Below are 21315 nucleotides of genomic sequence, written 5' to 3'. Positions count from 1 at the left end.
TTTAGTTTGAAGGTGTCGGAGAGGGCCCACACGGTGGGGTTTGCCCCAGGCCCCGCACCCCCTCCTATGGACGGCATTGACTGCTGAGCCATTCCCTCCACGCCAAACTGATGTATCATGAGGCTTTTTTTCAAATCGCTTAGTCACCGTTTTACGATGATACGACTACACAAATATCTGGATCTCTAGCCCTGCCTGCTCCAGGCATGTGGATCCACCGGCGGAGTCGCGTGTTAAATTCGTCTTAGGGGCCGTCCATAAATGACGTCACGCGATTTTGGGCGATTTTTGACCTCCCCGCCTCCTCGTCACACGGCGTCACAAAAGTCAGACCCCCCCTGAAATATGACGTAACAAAGCTCTGCCCCCCCCCCCCCCCAAACCATATTTCTATTTTGAAAATAAAAGATGCTTCAAATCGCTTTCAACTATTGTCATTGTAGTGCGTATTTAATGTGGCGCTGCACTCTGATGTTGTAGGAGTGTTGTTATAACAATTAGTGTTGTTATAACAATTCTATATTTATTTAAAGTTGCGCATTTTTATGTGACGTCATATTTCTCACCCCCCCCCCCTCGTCACACGGCGTCACAAATGTCTGAACCCCCCTAGGTACGTGACGTCATTTATGGACGGCCCCTTACGAGTTCACTCAAGCCACAAACCCGACACCATTTGACCTTTTTAGTTTTGACTAATGCCAGTGTGCCCCCTTTTTAAATCCTTTATATTAAGTTCACTTGCTTGCTTGTGCGCTTACGACCGTGCAAATCTTTCGGTCGTTTTTTAACCCACTTCCCGTGATCCAATCGAGCTGACATTTTGCACACAGACTCGTTGTGCGTGACAATTTCTTTTCGTGAAAATTGTTTTCCATAACTTTTTAGGAAAAATTTAATTATATTTAATTACCAATTGCTTAATGGTGGCAGGCAATCATCTGACCCATAGGTGGCAGCCATCTCAAGCCAGAGGACGAGAGGACTCTAGCCGCCACGCATATAAAGGATTTATAGTGAAAAACTTTGTTTTTACGGGTTAATTTTTTGTTTAATGCAGACTCCAGTAAACGATTTCAAGCTATGAGAACACGAGCCCATGTGGTCTCACAACATCGCCACCAGCGGGTCGGCTGATTGCGGTTGCAGGTGCCTAGCGTTACGTGTGGTTGACATGGTTGACGTGGGCCCAGGTGCAAGGATAACACTGGTCAACACACTTTTTCTGGCATAAGGGATTCCAACGGTCTTAAGGTAATTGTGGGGTGCTGATTCCAAATCTGGCATCAGTTTTTGTCTATCACATCAGGTTTTTGAGATATCAAATATTGGATTTTCAATAAAAACTGCAGAAGAAAAATATTAAATAAATGTGGATATCTACATAAAATTATATTATAAAAACACACTATCCTAAAAATACAGCACCATATTTTAACACTAAAGCAGTCACTGACTCGCAACAACTTGCAATCATAAGTGACAGAGTTAATTTCGGGTAAAATCAATGAAAATGGGGTATGCCGATAGCATAAAAATGAGATGTGATAGAGCAAATCTTAGATCAGATTTGGAATCAGCACCCTGAAATTAGTCTAAAACAGCTGCAAAAGTCCAGGCCAGAAAAAAATGTGTTTTTTTTGTTGACCAGTGTAATATGGGGTTCCCTGTCCTCCTCCTCCTCAACCTCCTCCTCCCCGTGACAATCCCCACCGCCCATACGGCCCGTGGGGCTTGGCGCAGTTGCACCGCTTGCACACTCGAGATCTACGCCACTGCGTGAAACAGCAACAACAATAGCAACAAAAAAACACACTACACCGTCACCTGCGGTGAAATAAAATCCAAACGGTCCTCGCCATCTGCTCGAGAGGGCAATCTTGGCCTACTACTCCACGCTGGGTCAGATTTCCACTGCTGGCTTGGCAGAGGCAGCAGGGAGGGATTTAAGGCGGCATTGTTGAGTCCAACGTGGTACCCAGTACACCACTGTCAGGAAGTATTACATTGTGACGTAAAGAGCGGGGCCACCCCCCAAAGCGCGGAGCTCGGGGCAGTCGCCCCAATTTGCTGCGGCGGCATCCCTCACGATGGTGGCGGCCAACCGCAATCCACCGCTGTGGATGGCGCGAATTATCGATTTGTTATTCGTGTATTTTGTAGGATTGTTGGATCCATCTGTGCGGAGCCTCCAGTGTTATCGCATCGTACACACCGGTATGCCGGTTTATTCTGTCCCCCCCACACCCCCACCGCTTCAAATGCCGAGCCAGGAGATCGATCCAAACTGGTGACATCTGGATTGCAAGTCCGGTGTGTTAGTAAAACACATTCCTGCGGAGGGAGCTGGTGTAGGAACGTTGGGTTGCTCGGTCAATGGCCAGGGTCAACGGCGGCGTGGTGTATTCCGCAAATATGTCCGACTGTGAGGGCGGGCACAAGCCGGCGTGAGTAGGTGAAACGTTGAGTTTTATAAGGGCACCACGGGGTGACCAGCCCCTCCCCACCCAGCCCCCCACCCTCCCCTCCCCACCCAGCAATACCCTCGCCACCCAGCCCATTCCCACCCAGCCCCTGCCTCCACCCCCAGCCCCTCCCCACCCTCCCCTCTCCACCCAGCCCTACCCCTCCCATTTTTGGATGCACGACGGACGGACGGACACAATAATCCCCTGTGGGCTGGTGGAACCAGGAGGTTCCTACCAGTGCCATCGGCATCACGGCAGCGTTCAATTGCTTGTTTTAATGTGAATTACGAACCGCAGCCAATGGGACGATATCAGAGCGGGGTGGTGGTTGGTGGGTGGTGTGATGGGTAGGGGTGGACTAAACTCGATATAAAAAAAAAAGCCGAGTGGAGCGGAGTTCTTTTGGAAGCCGTTGCACTCACGGCACTTAGGGAGTAAAGTCTTCGCCAGGCGCGAGTGCAATTTTAGCCGATTGATCAACTGATTGATTTAAGTGGCGTTTTTACCGTCAATTTAAGAAGCCATTAAACCAACAGTGTGGCCGAATTGAGGTTCATACTCTTAGTTCTTTCGGTAAAGTCACGTAGCTAAAAAATGAAATTAAAATTAAGAAAAAAATATATTTATATTTTTAAAAAATGTATTTTAATTTCATTTTTTACCTACGAGACTTTACCGAAAGAACTAAGAGTATGAATCCTTGCAGTCATGAAAGCTTCAAATCTAGAATTGAGGTTGCCAGGGGGCCACGGCTGAGAGCAATGGGGACCCAGTCGGACCGAGCGGTGCGGAGGACTTTCGCACCAACACCGCACAGACGAGAAGGGATGGCATCACAATCCAACAGAAACAATGAGACCAACAGGGTTTTTTGTTTACCTTACAACGGTATGGCGAGATGTTAACCACCTCGCCTGTAAGCGCAGGAGGCCGTGGGTTTGATCGCGACCACTGACGCCAGCTGTGTATATGGAGTTTGCGTGTCTCTTTCCCCGTGGTCGCGTGGATTTTTCACCGGATCCTCCGGTTTTCCCCTACAAATTTAGAAACACGCGTTGAAAGTGTTTGGTTGCTATACATTTCCACGTGATAAGCCACTTCGTTGAGCTATCATTTGTGGCCAGGTCGCTTCTGAAAAAGAGCTACGTAGCCGTGGGCCTTACCTGGTAAAATATAAAAACATTTAAATTTCGATTTAAAGCCTTCGTGACTGCAGGGATTCATCTTCTTGGTTCTTTTGGTAAAGTCACGTAGAAGGGAAATAATAAAATAATAAAACATAATAAAATAATTCTCACGACGTTTCGGCCACAACGGAAGCAGCCGTATATTTTTATTATGTTATTATTTCCCTTCTACGTGACTTTACCGAAAGAACAAAGAAGATTAACAATTCCGGTTCAGTGATTCTGCACTTGCTCTATTACTATAGTACTATACCGCCTTCAACTTTAATGAACGACTGGGTGTTTAAGGTTAGCGATTTGTTGTATTATCTGGCTGTATAGTAAATGAAAAAATACAATTACTTTACTGTGCAAGTTAAAATGTGTTTATAATTGTGTTTTTTTATTTAGGGCCCCTTAATAACATATGCTACAGGCCCCGCACGAGCTTAATGTGATACTGGTGGCACCCAATCAATGCCCGATTGACTAGCCTCACCTCAGGCCTTAAAAATATTTATAGCTGATCATTTTTTTTTTACCAATTTCATTGTGAAAAAGCTAGCGGCGATTGGCGTCTTGAGACGATGAATTCGCTCGGATCTCTCGCAGAACAGCAGCAAACCCTTCTTCGTGCTAGAAAGTGGCCCACGGAGGTGGACACCACAGAGCTACCGCCCGAGATAATGTCTCGCGCGCCTCCGTTCCTCACAGGCTGCAGCACTTTTCCCCACCCACTCTGTCACACAAGCAGGTCTTGTTTGCCGCATCAGTAGAAACTAAATGTGTTTAATTGACAAGGCTGCGATTTAGGCAAATTAAGCGCAGCACCACATTTATTGAGACGGTTTATTGTGCAGTCCACCGGTCACCGGGCTGCAACCATAACCTCACTGCGCTTGTGAACCCGGTTTAATCACAACTCAAGTCTAAATAATTGCACAAGGAGTCTCTATGCGTGTCTATGGGTCTCCGTATATAAGTACTGGCCGTTTCTCTATTAGTACCCATGTTTCAAGCTACAAGTCTATGGGTCTCTATGCGAGTCAATGAAACCATCAACTCGCTACACTTCGGTTTAAGCAAAGCCAGTGACCGACACCCGAATTATAACCCAGTGGTCACAGCGGAGCCGGCTCAGCACTCTGACCTCTGAGCCACCCGGTGACCTCTACTCAATGATAAAAAACCAAGGCACAGGGAGGTGGGGGGGGGTGATGTCGGTTTGGGGGGGGGGGAGCCATGCGCGACGTGGCGGACGTGACTGCAAAAATCACACCGCGGGCGAACGCAGCGAGCGAGTGATCGGGTTACAAACAATTTCCATAACGCAATTACTGCCGCCATCGATGCGTGAACAGCATTAAGAATCGCAGCCGTCATCGCAAACCTCGAAGGCTGGAGCATCCCGCTTCCTAGCTGGCTCGCTGCTGCTGCTGCTGCACTTTAGAGAATTCAGAGTAACGCAGCGGTGGGGGAAGATCGATGAACCGGCACTCACGGATTCATGACAGCCACTCGCTCACCGGCGGCCGTCTGTCGCCTACTTATCACTCTGCTATCGCGACTACCACGGTCACTGTGCAACTTCCCCCATTGATTCTTCCTCCACGCATGTTGAGGACTCGGTCTGTCAGGCTGTTTCACTTCATCCGCACTGCGTTCTACCACCACACAATGCAGGTCCCCAACAACTCATTCAACGCACGCACGCACGCACCCACCCACCACACTTCAGGTCACACCGCTTCTCTGTTTGCGTCTTCCCCCCCCCGCACACTACTCCACTTTGAAATTCCCTCCTCCCAGCATCGTCTCATTTCCAGAGAAACGTCAACTCTTATCCGTTACAACTTTAAGTGCCGTTTGTTGCTGCCCGCTTCAAATGTTGAGCCTTTTGTGCCTTGTGCGCCTTGTGCTCGGCCAACGAAAGAGACGCAGTTTGTGGCATCGAGAGCCGAATCCTCGCGCCAGGGCCCGTGCCAACGACGCGACGTCGGCACCGACTGCAGCCACCACCTTCATCGTCATCATCGCGACGGCGCTGACGCTTCACGACGCAGTGCGACGTCGCATATCCGACCGCCGCTAATCCCGCTCCGACCAGACAACCGCGCACACCCGGTGCAGCATTTGCGCACGGACGCAACCGTCGTTTCCCTCGGATGTTCACAGAGTCGATCGTTCCACACGCGCCCCCCAACCTCCTCGCGTCCGTTCGGACAATCTATTCTGAAAGTCACAGGCAAGCCACCATCACGCGCTTAAAAAGCACCGCGGGATTTCTGTCCAGGAAGCGATGCGTGCACGTGCATAACGGTGCAGCTGTCATCTTTACCGAAGCTAACATACCTGACCTGTTCTCTTATCCGCCGATGTCCCCAGCGAGTCGGATTACGCGATGTTGTACGTCAATCGTGGTCATTGTCAGATCGGCTCTACGCTGCCGAAAAGCTTGCACACGACTCGCGATTACTCCGCGCATTGTGTGTTCAAGGTATCGTTTAATTACAATTACGTTTAAAATTGTGCAGAGACAGAATACATTACCGCTTCGGAACCATCACGTGGTGGGCAGTGCATCACCCCATGTCACGGAACATACCCAGCGAAGGTGACATCACAGAACTAGAACCCAGGTCGCTCCGTCAACAAAACCTCTTTGGCCACAGCACACCAGGGGCGCGGCGTTTACACGCCATGCGAAGTGCACGCGTCACACGTAACTCACACCGCACGTCAATTAAGAAATTACATTTAGCAAAATAAGTAGAACAGGGATTCTTTCCAGTGACCTCTGGTCCGCACGATAGGGGTGGTGGTGGCAGCACTTTCCCACCTCGTTCCGCCGCACGAAAGTTAACGTTCCTTGGGCGAGTAAACCCAACATTTTAATCCTCAAAGAGCTGGAACTTCGTCAAATTAAGTGCGGGACCAAAGTTAAACTTGCTCGCTTCCTGTGCATTGTCGACTTTGGCCAAGGCAATCGAGCCACTGCACTTGATCACCCGGTTTAATCGTGGGCGGCTGAAACGCAGATTCGAACGCATTTCAGCGGTGCTGGCCCGAGTGGCCGAGACACGGCGATTATGAATCCCTCCGGTCCCAGCAACATGGCAAACTATAAACCATTTTTGTAACTATTTTTTATTTTAGCAGGTAAGGCCCACCGAGCTAAATAGCTCTTGTTCAAAAGCGAACTGGCCACAAATGATAGCGCACCAAAGCGGCTCATCGTGTGGAAATTTATAGCAGCCAAATACTCTTAAAAGCATGTCGATTCTAAATGTGGAGGGTTAAAACAGGAGGACCCGGAGAAAAATCCACACGACCACGGGAAGAACATGCAAACTCCAAATAAACAGCAGGCATCAGGGACGCGATCGAACCCACGACCTCCTGTATACCGGGCGAGGGCGTTAACAGCTCGCCATTGTGGCACCCAACCAAGGTGGGCTCTCATTAGCATTCTTCATCACTACTGTGGTTGTCAAGAGCTCAGCCACAGCCTGGATACAGCTCCACCGCCACCCAGTGGTGATTCTTTGAGAGGCCTTGGCAGGGAGGGGGGGGGGCGGGGGGATGGGGTCAATGCCCCCCATAAAACGAATGTATGTACCTCCCCGATTCCGAACCCTTCCACCAGAATTCAGTTGGTAGCTCCTCCGTGGCTGGGTAGGCGCTTCAGTTAAAGTGAAACGTTTCATCGAGGTGCGATGTTGTTCGACTTCGCCAGCGCCTCCCCCATCACTTCCGTCACGCCATGTCCCCCCGCAGCAGTCACAGCACCGACATTAGGCCTCCGACGACACAGTTTCATCCCTCTCATGGGAGGTCCGCACTACGAGTGTCAACAATGTAGGTCATTGACAAAACGGAACAAAAACTGAAAAGTGCACAAAGAAGCAAAGGCGGGCGGGGGGGGGGGTCAACGATTGGAACGGCACCGTCAAAAGAGGAACACGTGGATTGGAGAGCAGACGCAGGTAAATGAAGGTCATTCAAACGCTCGGCAAGGACACGTCATGACCCGGAAGGGAGGGTGGCAGCGTTCAAGACCGACGATGGAGTTACGGGCCAAGGAACGGAAGGGAACCGAGAGAGAACGTCCACAGCCAGGGGACGGAGCGACGAATTTAGCTGTTGCGCGCAGGTCCCGGGCGGATCGTTAAATCGACACGATCGCGAGAGGTGGCGACGACCTGGACAGGCCCTCGCGCAGCAGTGCACTGACGAAGGCCGACGACGATTAGGAAAATCGCCACGGCGACACGGCAGAGTCATCATCGCTATCGCCAGCAGTCATGAGCCGGTGCAGTATTTGCGCACGGACGCAACCGTCGTTTTCCTCGGATGTTCACAGAGTCGATCGTTTCACACGCGCCCCCCTAACCTGCTCGCGTACGTTCGGACAATCTATTCTGAAAGTCACGGCTGAAGGGGGTGGGGGTGCCGCGTCCCCACCCCCTTCCACAAGCATTACACGAAACCCCCCCCCCACTTATTAACCGAGTTCCAAAATCTCCACGACGGCACAGCAGAGCCATCTTCGTCACCGCCACCACCACCATCATCACCATCACCAGCCATCACCGGCACCGTCAGCACTGCGCCGCGGGCCGTCACGTGCAGGCGGTGCCGCCCACGCGCACGGCGGAGCGGAGGTGGCAGCGGTAGGCGGAGCTGAGGCCCGTCATCCAGAACTTGAGCAGCTTCACGTTGTCCTCGTCGGCCGCCCCCAGCACGGCGAGCAGGCGGTGCGTGTCCTCACGCGAGCGGTTCTCCACCTTGGTGAACTTGAACAGCACCTTCACCTTGCTGCACAGTGGGGGGGGGGGCGGGGAGTCGGGGCAGGGGGAGCAGGGACGGAGGGTTGGGTCAGAGGCAACGGATTGGAGGGTCGCGGGGTAGCGTGGTACAAAATTTCATAATCAGAATATCTATTTATACCGGGGAAATCCAGCTTACGATGCAGGATGCCGCATCTAAGCTGGACCCAAAGAGTGACCAACATGGGAGTTAGGAAAAGGTTGCACGGAGAAGACCCGTCGATGCAGGCAGTGATGGGAAGGAAAGTGGCTCTCTTTGGACACATATGGAGGATGGGAAACAACAGGAAAATTAAAAGTGTGTTGTTACCGAAAGAACCAAGAATATAAAAAAAAGTTTAGTTTAATAGAAAAACACGGCAGGAGTGCACATTACAGGCAAGGTAAACAAACCACGCAAACAAATATAAATATGGCGACGGGACGGATTTGAGAAGTGGCGGTTCTCTGCACGTGGGCCATGTGGTTCCACCCCCCACCCCCCCACCCTCGTGCATTGATGGGGAAGATACAGGCTGTGGCACGGCTAGCACGCAGGAACGTTTATTTTTTGATGCGCGCGCGGGAAACACCGGCGCCACACGTTTTGCGCCGACAAATACACGAGAGTGCACAACATGGCACAAACGGCCTTACTGGCGCTGCGCTGACTTGAGAGGCATCTGGCACGTGATGTGCGAAAGAGTATAGTATAGTGTATTGTGACCTTAGTAACAGAAGGGGGGGGGGGGGGGGGACACATCCTGGCAGGGTGGCGCAGCGACCAGTAGTCTTGATTGGGCACCAGCAAATGAAATCACCGATTTCATTTTTGCAATTGGGTTGCTCAATGCCACTGCTGGCAGAGGGGCCTACACACAAGAGGGGGCTCTAAGGAGCTCCTCTTAGAGGGTACAGTGGCCTCCTTATCCACGGGGTGGAAGTGCCCATTCTTTACGGCACCACACACAACTGCCAATCGACTAGGGGTGCACCAGAGGTCGCAAACGGGTTTTGATTCCTTACCCGTACCCGGCCGCACCAAGGTCGCAAACGGGTACCCGTACCCGGCCGGGTAAGGGCACCCGTACCCGATACCCGGCCGGGTACGGGTATCGGGTACCCGATTGCAACCTCTGGGGTGCACCCATTTATATAGCTGGGTGTATAAATAATGGGGGGGAGGGGTGATGAAGGGTGGGGATAATGATGCAGAAACCTGCATCATTATTTTAACTACGGCGCCGGGAGATCGAAGCGGAGACCTTTGAATTGCACAAATCCGGCGCGTCGACCATTTCCCTCCGGCAGCGTCCGGCGCGATTGGCGGTGCACGGTCGCGATCCACCGCTCTGGAAGGGAATGGTTGGTTTCGGTTTCTCGCTGGCGGATTGTGTAGGCCGCGAGGTGACCAGGGGGATGCAGCTAACGCAGCGGATTGTTGAACCTATCAGCGCGGAGCCTCGGGTGTTATCGCCTCGTACACGGGTAGTCCGGTTTCCTCCCGTGACGAGCAAAATGTTCCCGAACAGGAAACTATTCCCACGACGACGCCCATCACTACTACAGGACGAGTCAGGTCGTCACGATGATGACGTACCACCGTTGATGCGAACGTAGTTTTGAATGCGGCGTCAATTTGCACGGTGTGCCCCCACGTGGGGCCCACATCGGAGTAGGCTCGCTCCCGTGGGGAAGGCGTTCCTCCCGACAGCTTTCTCGCGTTCGGCGTGAAGCCGCAAATTGATTTTGCCGAACGGGAGACTCGGCGACGTGGCGGGAATCGCGTGAAGTGCGGTGGCGCTCGACGGATGTGGGGGAGGGGGGGGCTAGCAGCGGCGGCGGCGGCTACTAAATGTGTTTCGCCACGCAAGCTGCGGGAGGTGCCGTCGCGTGTTATTTGTAATACGACGATGCGTATTTCACACACAGAACGCGTCGTCTTTTTTGTCGGTGACGTATTTGGATCAAATGAAGTCAGTGTGACATTAAGTCACCGACAATACGAAACAAGGTCGTCGGACTCAATTCTTGGGCCGTGGCCGGTCCACGGACCGTGGGTTCCCCCATCCCTGGAACACGGTAGCGAGATGTTAACTACCTCGCCTGGTATACAGCAGGTCGTGGGGGTTCGATTCCGACCTTGACGCGTGTATATTTGGAGTTTGCATGTCTCTCTCCCCGTGGATTTTCTCCGGGTCCTGCGGTTTTTTCCCCTCCGCATTTAGAATCAACGTGCATTTAGAGCATTTGGCTGCCGCTTTAAAGTTCCACGTGGCGATAAGCCACTTCGTTGAGCTATGAATTGCGATAGCCAGGTCGCTTCGGAAAAAAGAGCTACATGACTCGGTGGGCGTTACACCTGGCAAAATAAAAAAATAATAGTTTTAGTTTTTAGTTTAAAACCGCACGGGGGCGCGTCGGGGAACGGCTCATGGTGGCTCGCCGGTGATGTGGACCGCACGCGGCAACTCACTTCATCCACTCCTCCTTGAGACACTGCACACACTGCTCCACCACGGAGAGAGAGAGGCTCTCGTTGGCCAGCGCCGCCTCCAGCCGGTTGAGTATCGTGGGGCCTGCAGTCGCGGGTCGGGGTTTGGTGGGGGGTTTGGGTGGTTTACGGAGAGAATGCATCGCTCATGACGAGGCGACGGTGCCGGAGGAGAGATGCAACCGCCTGTAATAAAACACTACGTTCAGATCAAATGAGAACGATGCGGCGAATCAGAGAGTGATCGAGTGAGCGGCTTAGTGACTTGGTGAGAAAGGCAGTGATCGAGTGAGTGAGTGAGTGGGCGAGTGAGTGGGTTGGTAAGTGGAAGTGTTGAGTGGGTGCGTGAGTGGATGAATAAGTGGGTGATCGAGTGATAAAACAAGCAAGTGGTTTGGTGAGTGAGTGGGTTGGTGATTGAATTCGCATACAAGTGACTGGGTGAGCCAGCGAGTGAGTTAGCGAGCGAGTGAGTGAGCGAGCGAGTGGGTGTACGGGCACGGTCCTCACCTCTGTCGGAGGTGGCGGGCGATCCGGAGCTGAGCGAGAACTCGTACTTGAGAAGGGGGTCGTGCTCCAGCGCCGAGAGGTCGGGGTAAACGCGCCGCAGCGCGGGGCCGCGCGCCTCCACCAGCACGTAGAACTCTGCAGGACGCACAAAGACAAAGATCCCCCATATAGCCTTAACAGACTGTAGGGGCAAGTGCTGTTAGCGAGCACCTATGAAGGCCGGAACGGTACACGAGGGGGTGGGTGGCCAGCACCACGCCCTACCGCCTTTGTCTCCCCAGTGGCGATGTTTACACACCGCACCAGGTACTCATTTAAGGCTGAGTCGACCTAGGGGAGGCCCAAGACCGGTTCAGATAATCGTCACTGGTGTTGGCCGTGAGCGGGAATCGAACCCCGGTCGCCAGGTTCATAGCGCAGCGCGCTAACCGCTACACTACCGATCCCCGCAGGACGCACGCACGCACACACGCACGTACACACACGCACAAATGCACACACGCACAAATGCACACACGCACATGCTCGTACAGGTCAGTCCATTGATCGACTAAAAATCACGTGGACGATTACTCAGGCTCCCCTAGCCGCGCAGTGAGATGATGTCACTACAACGTATGACGTGTAACATCGTGAGAGGACACACGTGATGATGTCATGGCCTTGGCCAAAAAGGGTGATCCGTTATCGCTCGTATTCTTATCTTCTACTACAGTTGTTATTGTTCTTCTGTGCGTGCGTGCGTACCGGAGACGGCCACGTGTGGAGGCAGCGGCACTCCTGGAAGGAGGCCCAGGAAGTTGCAGTGGTAGGATTCCTTGTACTCCTCGCTGTGCGCAATGATCCGCACGCAGCCCACAGGCAGCATCGTCTGTGGGCACGCAACGCACACGCGCCGAGTCTCCTCAGACCACGATCCGCGCTCGCTGGGCTGCGCGCGTGGAATCGGATATTCTCAATTCATGCCGACAGGATGGACAAGGGTGGACAAGGCAATGCAAGCGAGACAGAAATTTTTTTTGAAACAAGACGCAGACGAGACGACAAAAAAGGGTTAGAGGTTATTGAATTGAACTGTGATCCTCGGATCTTGACAAACTATATAATTGCTGGGGGAATTAAGCATCACACAACTAATTGTCTCTGCAACAACAGTCACTGTGCACACACAAGTACAAAGACCCCCCAGTATATCCTTAAGTCTTTTGGGGCAAGTGCTGTTAGCGAGGACCTATGAAGGCCGGCACGGCACACGAGGGGGTGGGTGGCCAGCACCATGCCCGACCGCTTTTCTCTCCCTAGTGGTGATGTTTACAGACTGCAACCAGGTACTTATTTGAGGCCGAGTCGACCTCGGGGAGGCCCAAGACCGGTTCAGATAATCGTCACTGGTGTTGGCCGTGAGCGGGAATCGAACTCGGGTCGCCGGGTTCGTAGCGCAGCGTAGTGCTAACCGCTACACTACCGTTCCCCACACAAGTACAGACACACACACGCATGCACACGTACCCACTTTGGCGACTGAAACCTGACATCAAACCCAAAGATCTCAGCGGTTCCTACACAGTGTCTCTAACCTGCGGGTCACCCGGCGTATGTGTGTTGAACTTTTTCCGCAGCGAATGTAGCCAACAGTGTTCATCGGCGGCAACTTGTCCGCGTCTCGCAGGACTTCAAGTTTAAACGACGTGCGTGGACACCACTGTACCTTGAGCACGTCGAAGGCAGATTGCATCATTCTTCTGTCGTCGGCCTGCCACACCACCTGGTTCCCCATGAGCACGTGCCACGTCAGCACACGGAACCATGCCGGCCCCAACACCTGCAGGAAAACGACACTTATTACGCCTCTTTTCCACTTAAGTTCATTTCAAGTTCATGTATTAGGTATAGCCCTGTGAGCCATTCGGCTCTTGAATCGGGTGCAACCGCAACAAACAAAAAACAAAAACATGAACAAGAAAACATCTTAAAGTGAATATGTGACTGAGTGCAAACAGAAAATCTAAGAAAAGACAGCAAAATATTGCAGAAAAAAACACCGTACACCAACGCTGTGTGCAAAAATCCCAGTGGGATGCAAGTCAAACAACCAACAACAACCACAAGACAACTTAGATTAAGGCCATCAGTCTAACTCTGTACTACAACAAACAAACATGGCTAAACCAATACACTTTTCGAAATCACCAAAATAAAGCCATGAAACCAATGAAACAGTGATCATAGGAACTGTGACGGAATTTTCACAAAAAATGACATAAACAACATGTACTACCAAAACCCTGCAGCCAGAAGCTGGCTGCATGAGTCACTCCACAACAGCAGGAGCATCAATCGGAGCATTATAATTTTTCTCACTCATCAAACCCGAGACAGGGCAGGGCCTTGTGTGTGTACGTTGAACTTCTTTCGCACCGTACATAGCCAACCATGCTAATCAGGTGCGGCGGTGGACAATTAAACACAAAAATGGCCTTCACGGTACAGGTCGTTATCTCCACTGGCTATTTTATGTTCTGCATTCTCCATTGGCTTCGGGGCAAGCAGGGTCAGGGGCGAGGCTAATGGCACGTCTCTCCACGCATCTCAACTTGGAAGGTTGTGCACGACGTCAGAATCAGAATTTTTAGTTGTACGTGTACATGTTGAACTTATTTCGCGTCGTACATGGCCAAATGTGCTAATTGGAGGTGTGGGGGAAGGATAATAAATAACCATAAAAAGCAGTTCTAAAGAAATTCGTTTTCAATCTAAATTACAGTGGCACAGCTCAGCTTCTGCAGTGGAAAAACAAGCTGGTGCCTCCTGATCCGAGCCGGGCTGACGCGGCCCAGCCCGGCATGGATGCCGAGTGGGGGGAAAGAAATAATAGGAGTAACAATACTAATAGGGTTTTTCCCCTTTTTTCTGGCAACAAAACTGACACCTTTTGCAACGAATCATGCTTACATTAACCACAATACTTGCAGTGAAATGCAAACAAAAAACAATACTAATTTATGCATTGTCTTTGAAACTGATTGGTCCACACCAGAGACAGCTTTCTTTAGAACCTAGTCTCAAACGGTGTTCGACCAGATGACGCCAAAAGGCGCACAGTTCAAAGACAACGCACTACCAGAGTAATGAGAGCTCGGGGTGAGCGGCTACATCGTTTTGTTGCCAGAAAAAAGGGGGAAAAACCCCTATGAGTATATTTTGGTTACTGGCAAAGGAGGTCCCATGAAGGAGTAACAATCTTCTCCACCGACTCTCGATCCGCCCCCCCCCCCCCACCGTGCTCACCTGCCGCAGGTGGCGCAGGGAGTGGAATACGGGTGCGTCACACCACGTCTCGCTGCTCCCTCCTCTGCTCCCCCACGCTCCCCCGTCCCCCACCGCGGAGCGCGAGGAGCCGTCGGCGGGGACGGGCAGCGGAGCGGACTGGGCTCCTTCCGAACCGGAAGCCGCGTCTTGCCTCAGCCGTGCCTCCTCTTCGCGCTCTTCAGCGGCCGAACGCGCGGCGGGATCGGGTGGGCAGCGCAAAGGGTAGTGATGATGATGATGACGACAATTGCATTTACTTACGAAGGAAGATGTTAATGGTTCCAGCTGGAATTATTCGTCGATTAAGTTGACCGATTGACTTATAATAATAATAACCTATCTTCTTGGTTCTTTCGGTAAAGTCACGTAGAGAAGGGAAGTAATAAAATAATAAAAATAAAACGTAATAAAATAATTCTCAGTGAGAATTATTATTATAAAAATAAAACATAATAAAATAATTCTCAGTGAGAATTATTATTATGTTTTATTTTTATTATTTTATTACTTCCCTTCTACGTGACTTTACCGAAGGAACCAAGAAGATGAATCCCTGCAGTCACGAAAGCTTTAAATCGAAAAATAATAACCTAGATTTTATAAAGCTCACGAGTATGGATAAAATATAAGCAAAATAGAAAGCTGATCAAACTGTGACTGCTGTTTTCGAGTCTTTTACCTTAATTTTATGTTCTTGCTACCAGCGTCACATCATGAAACAAAGTATCCGATCAGATCTCTCAACTGCAGTGGACCACTTCACGTCCCAATCCAAGCGGACCTCACAGGGTTACCACCGACATCACTTCAAGTGAGCGGTGGTCTTGGTTACCAAAAATGTTGAGAACAACTCTCTTAAAGTAAATTATTTTGCTTAGTTCCTTGGAACCCAGGAGGAACTTGACAGGTACTATTCTACTTTACCGAGTGTTGACATCCCCAGCATTTAACAGTACTCTCCTTTTTTGCAGTTGGATTGTCAACCAACACCGGGTACAATAACATGTGCACCTATTGTTCTCTTTTAGCCCCGCCCACCCCCCCCAACACGTTCCATTCATATTCTTAGGTTTTCGGTAAAGTCACGTAGTTAAAAAATAAAAATTAATAAAAGTAAAATAAAATAAAAATCACTGTGATTCACTGTGATTTTTATTTTATTTTACTTTATTTAATTTTAATTTTTTTCCTACGTGACTTTACCGAAAACCTAAGAATATGAATCCTTGCAGTCACGAAAGCTTCAAATCTAGAACGTTCCATTCATTGGCTACCACATTCAGATAAGCCCCTCCCCCCTCCCCCCTTAACTTGTATTTAAAAGCTTGTCTCTTGGAATTTTGCCTCACTTGATACAGTAAATCTAGCTGTCGGTCCCACCTGATGACGGAGACTTGTGTTGCCTCCGAAACGTCGTGATTTATTATTTTATTTCTATTATTATTTCTATTATTTTTATTATTTATTTTTACCTACGTGACTTTACCAAAAAAACCTAAGAGTATGAATCCTTGCAGTCACGAAAGCTTCAAATCTAGAATGAACTCGGCGCTGTTGGCGAGTTACCGGCGCGTTGCTCCATCTCCACGAGGGTGTCCTCCGTGGGGGCGCCCTCCAGAAGCTTCTCAGTAAGACGGCTCCCACAAGCCTTCAGTAGCCTGGGTCACGTGACCCACAGAGAGCGTAGAGGGGCGGCAGAAACAGGACGGCAGGGCAGGGGCGTTAAGAGGAGGGGATGGTGGGCAAAAGGTGGAGGGGTAAGGGTTGGAGGGTTGATGCGGCAGTATGTATGTTGCATTTCTTTCGCACGTATCTAGCCAACCGTGCTATTCGGAGATACAATATGTAACAGGGTAGGGAAAGAGACAGGAACAGGACAATGATGACGATGGTGATGATGATGACGAGGGCAGCCGGTACCAGGCAAAGGAGGTGTGCAGGTGAGCCCAGAGGTCGTCATCGGCGGTGAGGGAGAGGAGGGAGCGTGCGGCGCTGCCGTTGCGCTGGTGGAGGTAGGAGCCCGGGGTGAACGCCGTGTTGATGCGTAGCGCTCGCTGGGGACATTCGGCCTGCTCCGAGTCAAACACCTGCACGGCGACACAGGGCAACGCTCAACAACCAACTCGCGCGCGCGTGTCATTATTATTATTCTTAGGTTTTTTCGGTAAAGTCACGTAGGTAAAAAATAAAAATTAATAAAAGTAAAATAAATTTTTGTTATTTTTTTTATTTTACTTTTATTAATTTTTATTTTCTACCTACGTGACTTTACCGAAAAAACCTAAGAATATGAATCTTTGCAGTCACGAAAGCTTCAAATCCAGAATTATTATTATTATTACTTCCTCACGACTCTTTTTTTTCAGTAGGGTCCTGCTGAGATTATTACAGTTAAGGCCAATGAATGCTGAGTAGCAACTGCTTTTTTGTGTTTAGTTTGTTGTCCTTCCCTGCACCTCCGATTTGCACATGCATACATACAACACAAAGATCCCCCATATAACTTTGACAGACTGTTGGGGCAAGTGCTGTTAGTGAGCACCTATGGAGGCGGGCACGGCACACGAGGTTAGTGGGTGACCAGCACCAAGCCTGGCAACATACATACAACAACCGCCATTCGCCACTCAGTGGCGGTGACGTCACCACGGCGATTGTGCCAGGCTATGTGCACGTTAAGGCCCACTGGCAGGTTACCGGGCAGACCTAGGTGCCATGGGTTGACCAACTGAGATGACTGGCCGATGCACCACCTGTGCCCCATACTGTGCCAACTTGCTGTATTTTACCTGCCCGGTGCTCCGCTCGTCTTTGCGAGCGTCGCATACATACACGCGAGCGCACGCACTTGATCATATACCCCCACTCCCCCCGTTCCGTCCCCCTGGCGCGCGTCACTGCTGGTCGCCCCACCCTCATGGCCTTGCTTTGCAGGTCGTCGATGAAGGCCTTGAGCTTGGCGAGCAGGAAGGGCCAGGAGTTGATGAGGTAGATGCGGTCCATGGTGACCACGATGAAGCTGTACCAGCGCTGGAAGCCGCGCGCCAGGCTGTCCTTGATGAAGAACGTGTGGCTGAACACGTAGCCCTGCTGCTCGTCGCCAAAGAGGATGGGGCCCTCGCGACCCGGACACACCTGCGACGGTCGCAAAGACAGCAGCGACAGAGGCGTCGTGAGCCACCTTCCGACTCACTGCTGGATGAAGGCCTCACCCTTCGGCGTACCTGGAGTAGCAGAAGCAAATACAAAAATACTTTTCAACAATACGTCATCACGAGACACGATCTATCCGCCGCTGGATGACGGCCTCCTCCTCAGCGTACTTTCGCTGGTGATATAAAAAAAATTACAGCCATGGTCTGTCCACTGCTGCATAAACTGTCCCCGTTCATCACGGTCATTCTCATCGTGAACCATGGTCTATATATAGAGCTGAACTAAGGCCCTCGCAAGCCACCACAATCCCTCGTGGCCAGGCCTCGCCGCAATCCGTCCCGCTCCAGCCCACAACTCGACCACACCCTGATCCTACGACTCCACCCTGACCGACCTCCACCCCATTCCCCCACGCTCCCCGTGACCCCACCGTGACCCCTCGCTGACCTCACAGCTGAGACTGCGCACGCAGGCCTGGCGAACGATGCTGAACACCTCGGAGCGCGTCGGGTGCTGGTGGCTCACGTAGCTGATGTTCGCCTCGCGGTCGCGACTCACAAAGCCGGGGTGGCCCGCGGCCAGTGAGCGGCAGCCCTGGGGAGTCAACGTGGGGGGGGGGGGGGCGGGGTCAGAATGTTGAGCATGGGAGGGGCGTCAGAAGTTGGAATGGGGTCACAACAGGGGTAGGCTTGGAGGAGGGGCTTAGAAAGGTCAGCACGGGGTTAGCAACAGGGTTCAGTACAGGGGGGTCACAGGGGTCAGAAGGGAAGGAGTCGCAGGAGTCTTTAAAAATCGAAATATCATGGTTGTACAAGCGCAACAGAAACCGATCTTCTTGGTTCTTTCGGTAGTCACGTAGAATGGAAATAATAAAATAATAAAACTATCTACTCGACAGACCTGCTCTCCACCTGAGGACGGCTGCTTGCGTTGTGGCCGAAACGTCGTGAGAATGATTTAATGTTTTATTTTTATTATTTTATTATTTCCATTCTACGTGACTTTACCGAAAGAACCAAGAAGATGAATCCCTGCAGTCACGAAAGCTTTAAATCGAAAAGAAACCGATCTGCCCGTCCCACGACAGCCACACCTCGCACATTTCCGAGGTCATCGGGCCGTAGCTGGCACTGAGACCGGCGTCCGACTCGGAAAGGCTCGACGACGGGCGCGTGCCGCGACCCAGCCCCACCCCACGCTCCATCTCCACGCGGCCGTCACCCCCATCGCCGCCCAGGTGGCAGCCAGACCCAGCCGCCGCGGCCGTCGCCATCGAATTTCGAGCGTCCACCGCTTCACTGCGAGACATCGCGTGCGCCCCACCATCGCCCCCTCCCGCTCCTCCTGCTGATTCTCCTCCCGCCGGGCCAAGGTCTCCTCTGGCCGGCGGCCCTGGGAGGCCACACGAGTCGGGGCCGCCCCCAGGGTGCGCCGAGTGCAGCGCCTGGGTGCAGAATAGCGTGCGGGGCCCGTGCAGCTCGCAGAAGTGGCACAGCGCCACGATGGCGTTCATTGTGAAGCGATGGTTGCGGGTTTCTTTGCCGACCGGCGCTGATCACGACGACGACGGACGGACGGACGAACCGATGGAGTCGGAGATGGCGTGGGGTTCAAGTCGCTGTGCCCTAGGAGAGAGACACACACAAGTAAGCTTTTTTTTCCCACTGGCACGTGCTGGCAAGCACAAGCTGGGGAGCATTAGCACCGGTGCTACAGACATCAACAATGGCCCTTGTGTACTCTGTAGCCGCGAGACATCGCCAGCATGGACCAGAAGCAGTCACACTCGACCTGTTGATGTCTAAATGAACACTGCAACGTGGTGTATCATTGGAACCCTCAAGTCGATCCATACCAAAGAAGGAGAAGACTGGCACAACCGTGGCGAGGCAGCGTGGGGGTCGTTACGGTACAATTGGGTCCCCCCCCCACGCCATTCACCGTGCCGAGCACTGCGTTGCGATGTCAGTAACACCGTGGACACAGCAATCAACGCGTCGTTTAAATACACATTGGCTCGTTCATTGCTTCAGATGTCGGGCAAATCAGAGGTGCGAGTCTGGATTTCAGTCGCCTGCGATTAAGATTGAAAACTCATTTCCTGAGAACGACTTCCGATTAGCGCGGTTGGCCTCCGTACGGCGCGAAAGAAGTTACCAACGTACACAGGTCGTCGTTTTTTATATTCTTGGATCTTTCGGTAAAGTCACGTAGACGGGAAATAATAAATGTAGAAAAATAAAACAATAAAATTCTCACGACGTTTCACATCGTTTTTATTTCTTGTGTTATTTCTTTCGTGTTATTTATTTCTTGACGGGAGACTTGTGTTGCCTCCGAAACGTCGTGATGTATAATTTTTATTTCTATTATTTTTTATTAGTTATTTTTACCTACGTGACTTTACCGAAAAAACCTAAGAGTACTTCACATCGTTGTTGACGGCGATTCACAACGACGATGAGTGCCCCATACCCCCTGTACATTAGTAGGGGTTCTCTCTACAGCGGCCTCTAGTGGCACAAAGCGCTTTATAGCTCTTCGGATTGCTCAAAGGACGAACATTCTGACTTCCCGCCCACGGAGAGCCGTGGCTCGAGCGAGGAAACTTTCGCGGCTGAAGGTCTCCCCTCCATCCCTCCCTCCCTCCTCATATCAGCACCGCCACAGTTTTACTACAAACATCGAATTGTTACAATTGTTGTTATAGTGCGAGGCCGTTGAGCGACGTCGTCGTGATACTGTTACGACTATAACTTAGAGAAGTTAATAGTTGAAATCTAGATGTAATAGTTATCGTTATGATATCATAAACTATGACGATTGTATATTCGCAGGACTCACCAACATCACGCGCCACCGATGTCCACACAACACAGGATCACGTGATCTTACCCCCCCACCCGTACCTTTATATTTTGCAGCGCTGATAAGGCTCAGAAGTGCGCTGCTATTGGACAACTGGGCAGCACGTGACCAGTTTCCTACCCCCCCACCCCCACCTGTTTATTTTTCCCAGTGAGGATAGGCACCGCAAACCCCCCCCCCCGCACCCCACCCTCTCCGCCCCTCATCCCCCCGCCCCTCATCCCCCCCGCCTGAGACGAGCGCTGATTGGAAAACGCGGCACCCACGTGGGCGAGTGTGGGGGGGGGGTATGGACACCACGGAGTGCGCATGCGCCGTGATATGTTAATTAGAATAGTGACGTGGCGCGGAAGTAATTTGTAATCGATTCCATAAAAATAACCGGCGCATCGATTCCCCGACTGACGTTAATCGATTCCCCACCCCCCCCTCTCGTGCCGTTGAGAAAGAAATCGCGCGCCTGAGCGGTGGAATCGATATCGTGTGAGTGAATCGACTACACCGTGTACGAAAGGGGGAATCGATTCCCTTCACAC

The 21315-nt window shown here is 51.4% G+C and overlaps 1 protein-coding gene across 2 annotated transcripts; it reads right to left on the bottom strand.

The window, feature by feature from the left end:
• Positions 1 to 4522: 4522 nt before the first annotated feature.
• FLCN (folliculin) lies at positions 4523 to 20808 on the bottom strand. Of its 2 annotated transcripts, none has more exons than XM_078872788.1 (12): positions 20756 to 20808; positions 19005 to 19536; positions 18359 to 18505; positions 17669 to 17890; positions 16676 to 16842; positions 16322 to 16413; positions 14735 to 14931; positions 13155 to 13268; positions 12194 to 12317; positions 11447 to 11581; positions 10919 to 11021; positions 4523 to 8452 (listed from the first exon to the last, which is right to left on the bottom strand). In XM_078872788.1, the coding sequence occupies exons 2-12, from the start codon at positions 19422 to 19424 to the stop codon at positions 8257 to 8259; spliced, it is 1917 nt and encodes a 638-aa protein (XP_078728914.1). In that variant the 5' UTR covers positions 19425 to 19536; positions 20756 to 20808; the 3' UTR covers positions 4523 to 8256. The 2 variants fall into 2 exon arrangements, with proteins under 2 accessions (XP_078728914.1, XP_078728915.1); XM_078872789.1 differs by having other exon boundaries at positions 8312 to 8452; positions 10919 to 11122.
• Between the last annotated feature and the right edge of the window lie 507 nt (positions 20809 to 21315).

The sequence above is a fragment of the Lampetra fluviatilis genome, chromosome 35, assembly GCF_964198595.1.
Source record: "Lampetra fluviatilis chromosome 35, kcLamFluv1.1, whole genome shotgun sequence".
In the NCBI taxonomy this organism is placed as follows: domain Eukaryota; kingdom Metazoa; phylum Chordata; class Hyperoartia; order Petromyzontiformes; family Petromyzontidae; genus Lampetra; species Lampetra fluviatilis.
This window is presented reverse-complemented; position numbering and strand designations above follow the sequence as displayed.